General features: G+C 50.1%; 1 protein-coding gene across 1 annotated transcript; it reads left to right on the top strand.

Annotated features, from left to right (window-relative positions):
• The first annotated feature begins 6,272 nt into the window (after positions 1-6,272).
• Positions 6,273-7,916, top strand: LOC136518752 (receptor like protein 29-like). The gene has a single exon (XM_066512440.1). It carries the CDS (start codon positions 6,347-6,349, stop codon positions 7,772-7,774), a length of 1,428 nt encoding a protein of 475 aa, XP_066368537.1. The 5' UTR covers positions 6,273-6,346; the 3' UTR covers positions 7,775-7,916.
• Positions 7,917-11,824: the final 3,908 nt, after the last annotated feature.

Below are 11,824 nucleotides of genomic sequence, written 5' to 3'. Positions count from 1 at the left end.
CTGGTTTTAAATTCGATGAACTCATTTACGAAATTTTTTCTTAGGCCTAAATCTCAGTGATAAACAAGCTCGTAACACCAGGGGTGTTACATGGGACCCTTCCTGTTCCATGGAGGGAAGGGCATGTCTAGGGAGTCGACGAAGACGGGCCTTTCTAACGATGCCCCCTAGGAACCGATGGAGGCAGGACATACCGTCGGACTGCCCTAGGAGCCAACAGAGGCGGGTGGCTCTGGCGTCGTTGTCGAGGTGCCAGCAGAGGTGGGCGGCTCCGCTGTCGAGCCCCAAGAGCCAAGGGGAGCGGGGCGTTCCACCAATGTGCCCCAGGAGCTGCCAGGGGCGAGCCCCTCTGCCTAGGAGCAGGGGCGGGCTCGCAATGGCCTTGTTTCGACGAGGCGGAGCAAAGCTCAGGGGGTTTGTCCCCTAAACGCATCTACCGCCCGACGGTGCTGAGGTGAGTTATCAATTCCTCTGTTTTTTCCTATTTTAGTGGGATTTCATCGTGACTTATGTTTTTTGTCCCTTGCAGCGTCGATAGGCAGTGGAATCCTTTGGTGCTGGCGCTGAAGAAGAGCATCGCCCTTTAATTGAGGCGGTTGCTATCGGCTGGTGTCGTGCCCGTTTCGGGCGGGAGCGACGCTAGTGTGACCGTGTCGCTAGCCTGTCAGGCACCGCCCACGGTGGTGCCTATGCCCTCGATGGGATGGGCGGACACGGGCATTCAAGGGGCGCCTTTGGAGGTCGCTGAGCAGCCAGTGATGGCCACGATACGACTGCCGATGGCAGGGTGGACAGGGCTACCGACCGCGCTCGTGGCGCCGACCGTGGTGGGCGCGACGTAGTCGGTCGTGATCCCATCGATATAGGTGGCGGTGGCGTTGACCGTGATAGATGAGTTATAGCCTAACGCAGCCACAGCGTCGCCTGAGGCATCGGCGCGACATGTGCCATCGATGGGCCAAGCGATGGCTCCTGGCATGGTGCAGGGAGAGTGGTTCATGTTCGCACTGCTGACCCCTTCTGTCATCGGAGGGGGTGTCCCGGTGGAGACATCATGGCAAGAGGGGTCGACGACGCTTGGGGCTGGCAAGGAGTCATCCCTGACCCTGACGTCGCTGGGCAGTGGCTGGCCCGTGCGGGGCGAGCCCCTGCTCTAGTGGACGGATCCATAGGATCCGGCGTCGATGCTTTTTACCCTTGACGCCGCCATAGAGAGCATGAAGCGGGAGAGCCTCGATGTAGGGATCGCGTTCGTGCTCGAGGCCCTGGACCACGCCACAGGTGCATCGCGTGACGTTGTCATTCCCTCCGGCCGGGTATTGCTTGATCCTGCTTCTTGCCCTTTTCTTCCTCTATATACTTTTTGTATTCTGACCATCGTCTTTCTACAGTCCCTTATAGCTCATAGCCAGGGGAAATCTCGGTTCCTTCATCAACAGAAGGAAACCTGGGACCGCCTCGTCGAGGAGGCAGGGCTACGCGGGAGGTGACAACTTTTTCGTGGAGAATAGAAATAGCTTTTCATTTGTATTTCTGAGCTGATCTTTGGTAAATCATATAAAATTATGTAGGTATCCAAAAATTATGAAACAAATTTTGTTAGGTTTCTAAAATGGTGCTCTATCTGTTAGTGTATTTAGTTCATATATGTGCTTATTGATACCAGGAGCTATTAAATCATTTGAGAGTGCTCAATATTATTAATTTAATTATTGTAGGAATTTTGGTGGTAGATTCGTGTTAGCAAAAACACTGAAATTTTTATAGTAGCTTCATTGTATTATTATGTGCTCACTGTAATTTTTGTAGCTTGAAAATAGACTATTTAATATGGTAACTAAATACCCATTAAGGCAAAATGAATAATGGTATGATATTGGTTTACAGAAATTAAGAACTTGCAGGGTGAGGTTGGAATCTATTTGGTAAAGATGATAGTTAGCTTAGTGCCTTAGTCATTAGAGCTAGCTTAGTAGCTTAGCATGTGTATTCTTATTTTAAGAGTTGTTGTTGCCTAAATGCTAAGGGTTGCATCATCATCGCAAGCATATAGAGAACGAGTTAGCAGAGATCGTGACCATCGGAGATCACGAGTTCGAGGAGGTGATTGAGGAGTATGAGGAGGAGATCCTCGTGCAGGAGGAGATTTCGGAGCCGCCACTGACTGACTGAGCTGACACTGCGTCTGCCCAAGGCAAGCCCCGGTGTATAACCCTTATTTTAAATAATAATTGGATATATATATGTGATGTGCATTTACGTCACAAGCTTATTGTTGAAACTACATGCATAGATATACCTACCTATGAGTCCTACTAGCATAGGTCGAGTAGCTGCTATGCTTAGGCTATCGGTAGCATGAGTAACCTGTCGTTACTCACAATAGGTGGTTATTATTATCACTCTCATGATAAAATGGTGAAAAAATAGAGACCGGGCAGGGATATGGTACGAGTATTGGTGGGTGGAATAGGTTGTGTCCCGCGGTCAACGGGGCATAGCTTGGTTACACTATTTTCCCTATCCGTGTCGGTTAAGGACCGGCTGTTGCATTGTATTCTAGTCAGGGCACAAACTTATTATCCTGAGCACATACTTGCTTATGGTAGCGAGAAGACTTGTTGCTCTCTTATCGTGGGTTTTGCGTCTTTCTGGTTAAACTGATTGGAGGCGGAGATGCTAGAGGTCTAAGCACCACACTGAGTCCAGGACTTAGGTATGGGGGCTCGGAGTCTAGGTTTTGATGGGGACCTAGACCCCTTGACAGGAGAGTGATGTATTGGTCATGCTTGTGCCTAGGGTATAAACGAGACGTGTGTTTCGAGGTACCCAGCTGGACTACATTGGTTCGCGAATCGCCGTGTAATACGGTACGACTTGTCTGCGATCTAGCACCGTTGTAAGAAATGGAAGATGAAAGATGGTGAAATGGATCTGATGGCTCAACTCTTGCTTGAAAGTAGAACAAGTGCTTACATAGAATGGTTAGCTAATGAACTAATCAGGACTGCTAATAAGAAACATACATAAGGATTCACTACTATTAATGCTTTTTACAAAAAAGAAACCCAGCAAACCACAAAGCATATCATATCCTTTGGAGTCGGAAAATTATTTCCACTAGTCGGGTAAATCTTACGAGTACATTGTGTACTCAGAGTTTATTTATCCCTGTTGCAGGTGCAGCTTGAGGAGTAGCTGTTGTGTGGAGGATTCTTCTGGTGGGCACAGACAGATCCTTATATCTTATCGTTAGCTGTTTATTTTAATTCCGCTGGTTAAATTCCGTACTCTAAACTTGGTATTGTAATAATGTATTTCTAAGAACTCTTATTGTTTGAAATAGACTAAGTATTGTAAACTCTTTTTCATTATTGGATCCTGGAGGGAAAACATGGATTATTCGAGTTCTCCCTTGGGATGTGCTCGATGGAACCGTTCGATTTAGCTTATTTTCGGGGTGCTTAGTATCTGGTGGAAGACGAGCACCTCAGAAAGCGTGCTATGTCGGGTGGTTCTGCCACAGATTGGTCCCCCTCATGGGGTGCCTTGCTTTCTCTTTTATAGGCCAAGGGAAAACGCGGGTTACAGCGGAGGGAAAGAAAAGAACGAGAGAGAGAAAGGCTTCTAGGATCGTCTGGTTTTTCTTCTCCTTCAAGCAGGTCCCGCCGACCCTGTAGATGTCAACAGGGATGGCTCCATGTTGCGGCCCTGTTCGTCACTGACGGCATGCGCATGCGTCGTCTGCTGGTCATGACGCTCCATTCCGTCCCAGCGGACGTCGTGGTGAATTAACGCGCCTGTCATCGTTCGTACGAGGGTTAGGCAGAACAGCACCGGCACGTCCAATGTTGTTCTTGATGTGAATTCTCAGGTATGGCCCATCATGGCCACGGGTTACATCGAGTCGTGTCAGTCTCTTCCTTGGTGTCGGAGTTTTGACCCAGGCCCATACGGTTGGACCTGGAGTGGTTGACGACGGTATGGATCTCCGTCGGGCGAGATGGAGCACAAACCCAAGGGTCGGACGAGGCGGTGCCCGTGACCTCGGGGTCGGGCGAGACAGAGCCCGTCCCCAAAGGTCGGGCGAGGCGGAGCCTGTGCACCTAGGGTCGGTCGAGACGGAGCACAAACCCAAGAGCCAGGTGAGACGAACCTCTGGCCTCGGGGTCGGACGAGATGGAGCCCCTGACCCAGAGGTCGGGCGAGCGCGGAGCCCGCCCCCAGAGGTCGGGCAAGGCGGAGTCCGCGCACTTAGGAGTCGGTTGGAGATGTAGTCACGCTCTTGACTGCTCGTATTAATCAATGATAACAATTAGCTCATGCTCTTCAGGGAGCTTAGTATTGATCATCCGACAAGTAGTGCGTGCATTGCAGTAACCGGTCCACAGCTAGAGCTAGGCCATTGCCTGGAGCCCTGGACTGGAGCTCCAAGACTGCAAAACACTCCTTGCAAATCATTACTGGAACTCAAGTGATCCAAGACTAACACTCACCCGCAAGCTAAGCAAATCGAAGCAAAGCATAGCACAGCATATAGTAGTCAGCACTGCAGAAGGTCACTCACCCACGCACTGCACCGGGAATAATCTGGGATTCCCATACAATTCCAAAAGGTTTCCGTGGAGGAGGCGTGGAGCCGATCACGGATCGGCGATCGCCTACAGAGAAGGAACCCTCTTCCTGCGCCCTCTCGGCTCGGGACCAATAATTCAGATTGAGAGAGCAGGTACCCAGGTGAGGTCCCAGGAGGCAGGACACGCAGGTCGTCCGGCTATCTAGCAGCACCCTAGCCGGCTACAACCCTAGCTCTTGCTCCCCACATGCATGCGTGCGCGATCAACGAGCGCCATGCGCGGTGGAGCCAGTGTCTGGGCCGTGAACAACTCGGGGTGCCACAGTGCTCGCTGTACTGCTGTGTAGGGGCGTTGCTCGTGCTCCGTCTTGATGGTGTCCAGAGGCCACACGACACAGGGTCAAAGGAAAGACCACACGAGTCCTAAGGTACCGTTTAGATGGCAAAATTTTTTGACGAAATATCACCGTATCATTTTCGTTGTTATTTGATAATTAGTGTCCGATCATAGTCTAATTAGGCTTAAAAGATTCGTCTCGTGAATTTCGTCTAAACTGTATAATTAGTTTTATTTTTTATTTATATTTAATGCTTTATGCATGCGTCCAAAGATTCGATGTGATGGAGAATCTTGAAAAATTTGGCATTTTGGAGAGAAACTAAAAAGGACATAAGGTACCAACGCACTGTTATAGTAGTACATGTACCATGCAGTGCGCGGAGCTGTGAGGCTCCGGACTATGCAGGGCTGCAGTGGCGAGACCCTAACGTCACACCGAGTGCCACCGTAGGCGCGCCACCGTAGGCCTGCCACCGTAGGCGCGCAAACGGAGCAGTGTTTCCAGGTGAAATGCTGCGATGCGAGGCTCCGGATGGGTTTTTGGTTTGAGGTGGCCGTCAGTACGTGATTGATCCCAAGGATTACTGCAATCAGCCAGACAAAAACTCTGAATAACAGTGACATGGAAAAGGGTTTTGATACAGGGATGTTTCGATTATAGCCACACTCGACCACACCAACTGAGCCGGCGCCACACTTCTCTGGCGTGTTATTGGACGCCACAGTTGTGGCAGAATCTCTAGTTGGCGATTTTTTTTTTGAAACGACACTGTAGCACTTTCGTTATTATTTGGTAATTAGTATCCAATCATAGTCTAATTAGGCTTAAAAGATTCGTCTCGTGAATTTCGTCTCAACTGTATAATTAATTTTATTTTTTATTTATATTTAATGCTTCATGTATGTGTTCCAAGATTCGATGTGACAGAAAATCTTGAAAAAATTTACAAAATTTTAGAAACTAAACACTACTGTGGCAGCCATAAAGTGTGGCGTGGGGCGCGATGGCTGGAAACCAAACGCACCAGTTGGCAGAAGAACAGAGCATGTGGTTGTTCGTCAGCTCCACTGTATCGTATCAGCGAGGTTTATCGGTCATTATACAATATTTTTCTATCTTACTAAATCAGCATCAACGCCTTATAAACTACACAATGGATCAAGCGAACAGGCGCACGCACGCACACACTGTATTTCTCCCCTCTGTACGGACAGGTAGGCCCTCCTCGGTCTCGTCACGTCAGATGCCCCTGTAGGCTGTAGGTGTAGGCCACCCCACACGACCCGCATTTCGACATATAAACGCTGCCTCCCTCGATCCCGCGCCCCGCTCAAACCATCGACGGCCCCCAAAAGCGAAACCCGAGACCGCCACCACCTGGCAGCCGCAGCAGAGAGCGCAGAGCCACACGCGCGCGCGCGCGGCCATCATGGCGCCGGCACCGTCCTCCTCCTCCTCCAGGATCCTCCCCCTCCCCCCCGCCGTCCAGTACTTCCTCCTCCTCCTCTTGTCCATGCAGGTCGCCGCGGCCGCCGCGGCCATGGATCCCGCCGAGCGGGAGACGCTGCTCCGCGTCATGGAGTCCCTCTCCGCTGACCGCGACTGGCGCGAGGCCGCCGGCGACGATCCCTGCGCCTCGCCGTGGCCGGGGCTCGAGTGCAGGCCCGGGACCACTACTCCCGGCGCCAACAACGGCAGCGGCGCGGCGCGGATGCACGTCGCGCGCCTCGACTTCGGGGTGCCACCGAACCCGACGTGCAAGGACACGGCCACGTTCCCTCTCGCCGCGTTCGCGCTGCCGGAGCTCCGGGCGCTGTTCCTCGTCGGCTGCTTCAAGAACCCCGACGCCGTGGCCGCCTTCGCGCTGCCGCCGGCGACCAACCTCTCGTCGTCGCGCCTGCAGCAGCTCAGCGTCCGCGCCAACCCGTCGCTGTCCGGCACGCTGCCGCCGCAGCTGGCCATCCTGCGGTCGCTGCAGGTGCTCACCGTGTCGCAGAACGCGCTGGTCCGGGGCGCCGTCCCGCGGGGCATCGGCGCGCTCGCGGGCCTCGTGCACCTCGACCTCAGCTACAACTCCCTCACGGGACCGATCCCGAGCGCGCTCGGCGACCTGCGCGGCCTCGTCGGCCTCGACCTCAGCTACAACTCCTTCTCTGGCCCCATCCCGAGCCGCCTCGGGGACCTCGCCCAGCTGCAGAAGCTGGACCTCAGCTCCAACAACCTCACCGGCGGCGTCCCGGCCGCGCTCACCCGCCTCAAGGCGCTCACCTTCCTCGCGCTCAGCAACAATGGGCTGCGCGGCCGCCTCCCGGCGGGACTCTCCGGCCTCCGCGACCTGCAGTACCTGATCATGGAGAACAACCCGATGGGCGTCCCGCTGCCGCCCGAGCTGGGCAACATCGCGCGGCTGCAGGAGCTCCGGCTCGCCAACTCCGGCTACTCGGGCTCCATACCGGACACGTTCGGCCTCCTGTCCAGCCTCACCACGTTGTCGCTGGAGAACAACAACCTCACCGGGCGGATCCCCGCGGGGCTCAGCCGGCTGAAGCGCATGTACCACCTCAACCTCAGCAAGAACGGGCTGGACGGCGTCGTCCCGTTCGACGGCGCGTTCCTCAGGCAGCTCGGCCGGAACCTGGACCTGAGCGGCAACCCGGGCCTGTGCGTCGCCGACCGGGCCGTCGTGCCGGACGTGGGCGTCGGAGTCTGCGGCGACGACGTCGCCTGCGAAACGTCCGCCGCCGCGGAGAGCTCGGTCGTCGGGAGAGTGGTCAGGGGAGAGGTGACGAGGGGTCGCTGGCCGGCCGGGCTGCTCAGGCCCGCCGTTGTAGCGCTGTGCAGCTGCCTTCTGCTCTGAACTTCTGATCATCCAGCGTGGCCGCGTGGGTGCATTCCATGCAATTCTTTGGCATGAGCTTGCATTGTTTGCACCGGTTGATCTCTGATTCTTTGTACGTAGTAGTTGTGTTGCTGTAACTTGCGATGTTGATTGTGTGAGGACCGAGACCGTCTCCAATGGATGACCATACGGAGACCCAATTCTAAAATGGGTCATGGAGGTCTTTAATAAAATATCTATATACAAGACCTAAATCTAAAATAGGCCGTGAGGGTACTGTATCAGTCTTCAATAGAACGTGCGTGGCCTATTTTGGCTTAGAGTAGAGACCTAACTTAAATATAAGTATCCTCCTTACTAAAGATTTATTTATAGAAATAGTTTTTTTTGTCGTGAGAAAGACAAAAAAAAAAATAGATATTAAATCTTTTGTGTAGCGCTATTTAAATACGAGGTGACGTTGTTGAAAATAGTCTTGAGTGTAGTTGCGCCTCGTGACAAGAAGTCCTTCAAGTGAAGTGTGAAGACCGGAGAGCTAGCGTGACGACGTTTGTGCGTGATTGATTGGCACACACGTGGGGTTTGTCGGATCACTTCACTTCATTCATTCACTTTTGTGCAGATAGTGGTCGTGGGCCCCAGCGGTCAACGGATGTGACTTCTCTCGCAGCAATCAGCGAAGAGACTTTTCAGTCTGAATTTTTAAGCGAAGCGTACAAATAATCTCTCTCATACTGTATTCTCATTTGACATTAAAAAAAATCTCTCTCATTTCCGTCTGCCAATATAATAAAGTGCTGATTGGTAGCTTTGTCGTCACTCATCAAACAAGCGCTGTCTGCGGTTAGAATAGTCATAAAAAATAAAACACGTCGTGAACGGTTAAAACTTTTCCTCCTCCATCTTTCATTATTAACACCGGCTTTCGTTATATTGGCTTCCTCCGTTTCGAATTATAAGATATTTTGATTTTTTTAGCTATATTTTTTTTACTATATCTGCCTAGATCTAAACCCCTGGGGCGTCGTCTCCGTAGCCGGCCTCCCGCCTCCACCACCGCTCGTCCCTCTCTCTTCCGCCTCCGGCAAGTCGTCGGAGCCGAAGGGAGTGGATATCCATCTATCTAGGCCCTGTTTAGTTCCACCAAATTTCCAACTTTGACACTATGCAAAAAGAAGATTCACCGTCACATCAAACTTGCGGTACATGCATGGAGTACTAAATATTGACGAAATCAAAAACTAATTGCACGGTTTGGTTGTACTTTGCGAGACGAACGTTTTGAGCCTAACTAGTCAACGTTTGGACAATTATTACCAAATAATAACAAAACAACACTGTAGCTACAGTACGTTTGTCGGCGCCGAATCGGCGGAACTAAACGTGGCCCTAACAGGTTTCGGGAGATCGGGTTCTGTTAGGTTAGGGTCTCTCAATGTAAAGTTTCTTGGTATTGGGAATTTGTTTCCTCCTCTTTTTCGGCGACGACGGGAAGGTAGAGTAGATTTAGTTTCTCCACGGCGACTCTGATAAACTTGAGGGCGACAACTACAACGTCAGCAGCTTCCTTGGCATGACGACATAGAGAATTAGGTTTCTGGACAGTGACATCAAGACGGAGATGATGTTGCTGCCATGAAATAATTTTCTCCGGTCTTTTTTCTGTTTTGTTGTCGTTAGATCTGACCACGATGAACGACTAGTGAAAATAAGTCTGTCCTTCAAGCCGATTGCTTTTTTTATGAATTACATGAGTACAGACGCAGACGCTCACAACACGCACGCATACTCACCCCTATGAACACACGCACGTAAACCCTACAGCTATGAGCACCCCGAAAGACTATGCCAGCACATCTCGAGATTGACGAAGTCATCACAGGCGCCTCGCTGTCGAAGGAAACGTTGCCTACCACTGAAAGCAAAACGTCGTTAATCCTAGAATAAATCTAGAAAAATGCGAGCACCTGTGCCAAAATTGAGGACTTGAACCTGTGTGGGCAGGTTCCACCACAAGGAATCTAACCAACTAAGCTGGGAAGATTTAGATCGATTTTTCTTATTCTTCGTTGGCAGAAGGAAAAGGAAGGAAGACACAAGAAATAAGTTTATGCTCAACTCCACCTATAGGAATGTTGGCGGCCGTTTGTTGGGCACATGTTCGTAGCCTTTTTGCTATGTGTTTGCATGTGCGGTCATCCGTATATGAATCTCCATATAGGTTTGTGATTGAGATTTAGAGTTATACGAACCGTGTGTACAATATAGATGAAAAACAATTCCTAGATATATGTATTGTATTTCTAGAGTCTTTGTAAAAAAAACTACGTATCTAAAGAAATTAAAACCTCTTACAATTTACAATCATTGATATCCCGGTTCATATGGACTCACTCCAACCGAACCATCGATGGGTGAAATGATATGATAGCTGAATAGATAATGGCGAGGTAGTGTTTGGATCCTTAGTCTTGTCACATTAAATGTTTGGAGGTTAATTAAAAAGACTAAATATGAGTTAATATTAAAACTAATTACAGAAGCTCTGGACTAATTCACGAGACGAATCTATTAAATCTATTTAATCCATCATTAGCGAATATTTACTGTAGCACCATATTATCCAATTATGGACTAGATTTAATAGATTTGTCTCGCGAGAGGACTGCTGGCTAGGCCTTCACCCTTCTTCAGGCCTGTGCTCACGTGGGCGTGGACGCTCCTGGATTAGCATAATAGCAGGTGTGGATTGGTGTTGGTGGATCGTGTGGGCGTGTCATTGCCCAGCAGTCTCACGCGCTGCCCCGCCTCTGAGCATCAGGCCTCACCCATCAGTCTCAGTAGGAGGTGAGTGTGGGCGGTGGATACTGGACAGACGGACGGACCGACGTCTAGTTCAGCGTGCCTTTTCATGCGGTCGCTGCCCATCTGAACATGTGGTGGTTCGGCAACTTTGCAGGGAGATTGACGGCACTTGCCTGGTCGCTACCACTGTTTGCCCTTGTTTAGTTGGGGCCGGAATTGGCGCCGCCGTAGGTACTGTAGCCACAGTATCTACTGTAGCGTTTCGTTTGTATTTGGTAATAATTGTCCAAACGTTGACTAATTAGGCTCAAAACGTTCGTCTCGCAAAGTATAACTAAACTGTGCAATTAGTTTTTGATTTCGTCAACATTTAGTACTCTATGCATGTACCACAAGTTTGATGTGACGGGGAATCTTCTTTTTACATAGTGCCAAATTCTGGATTTTGGAGGAACTAAACAGGCCCTTTGTATGAGTACGGTCGTACCTCCTGATCAGCCAAACAACAGCAGTGCGCTTCGTTTCCGGTCATTGACTGGCGTGACGAATACTCGGACCTACTGCCTCCGTTTAAAAAAACACAATTCTACCTTTAAATAGGAAGACGGCGTGTGTTCAGATTCGAACTATATATTTTTTTTACAGAGTAAGTAACAGTACAATAATATTCTATTGGACCGCTAATGGTCTTTTTATGGGTTAGTCTGCCACTCTGCCAGTGTCATTGTGCGGTGGCAACAGTGAACAGCCAGTCAGCAATGAAAACTCGTGTTCTTATCGGAGAACGGTACCACTGTACCACTCAGCAAAATACAACAGTTCAACTAGTTTTTTTTTACTCAGCAAAATACAACAGTTCAACTATTTTTTTTATACACTTTTCCTCCCACTCAGGCGCCTGAACGTTAAGGCGATCTGTGACTGTTGGCAGTCACTGTGTTGCACATGAGGGAATACTAATAGTTAGGAGTATGACTGTTGCCTGAAAAACTTTTTTTTTTACCTGAAAAACTTCTATATTTCAGACATCTGAAATATATCATATATCCTTTTTTTTATTTGGATGAAAAAACACAAAGAAGATGCGATCAAAATTCGCAAAAGCAGATTTGTTAGGCCGGGAGTAGTAGATTAGGCCTACTTAGGAGCCCGTTTACACATGTCCAGCCCAGCTATCTGAAAACTGCGTACGCGCGTTGTATTGTCTCGGGCCTTATAGCCCAGCCCGCCCAAGACGCCTTCCCTCGGCTGTTTTTCCTTCTC

The sequence above is a fragment of the Miscanthus floridulus genome, chromosome 17 (genome assembly GCF_019320115.1).
Source record: "Miscanthus floridulus cultivar M001 chromosome 17, ASM1932011v1, whole genome shotgun sequence".
Taxonomy (NCBI): Eukaryota; Viridiplantae; Streptophyta; class Magnoliopsida; order Poales; family Poaceae; genus Miscanthus; species Miscanthus floridulus.
This window is presented reverse-complemented; position numbering and strand designations above follow the sequence as displayed.

Coding starts and splice junctions, on each gene's coding strand:
- LOC136518752 (XM_066512440.1), top strand. CDS start 6,347: ATGGCGCCGGCACCGTCCTCCTCCTCCTCCAGGATCCTCCCCCTCCCC.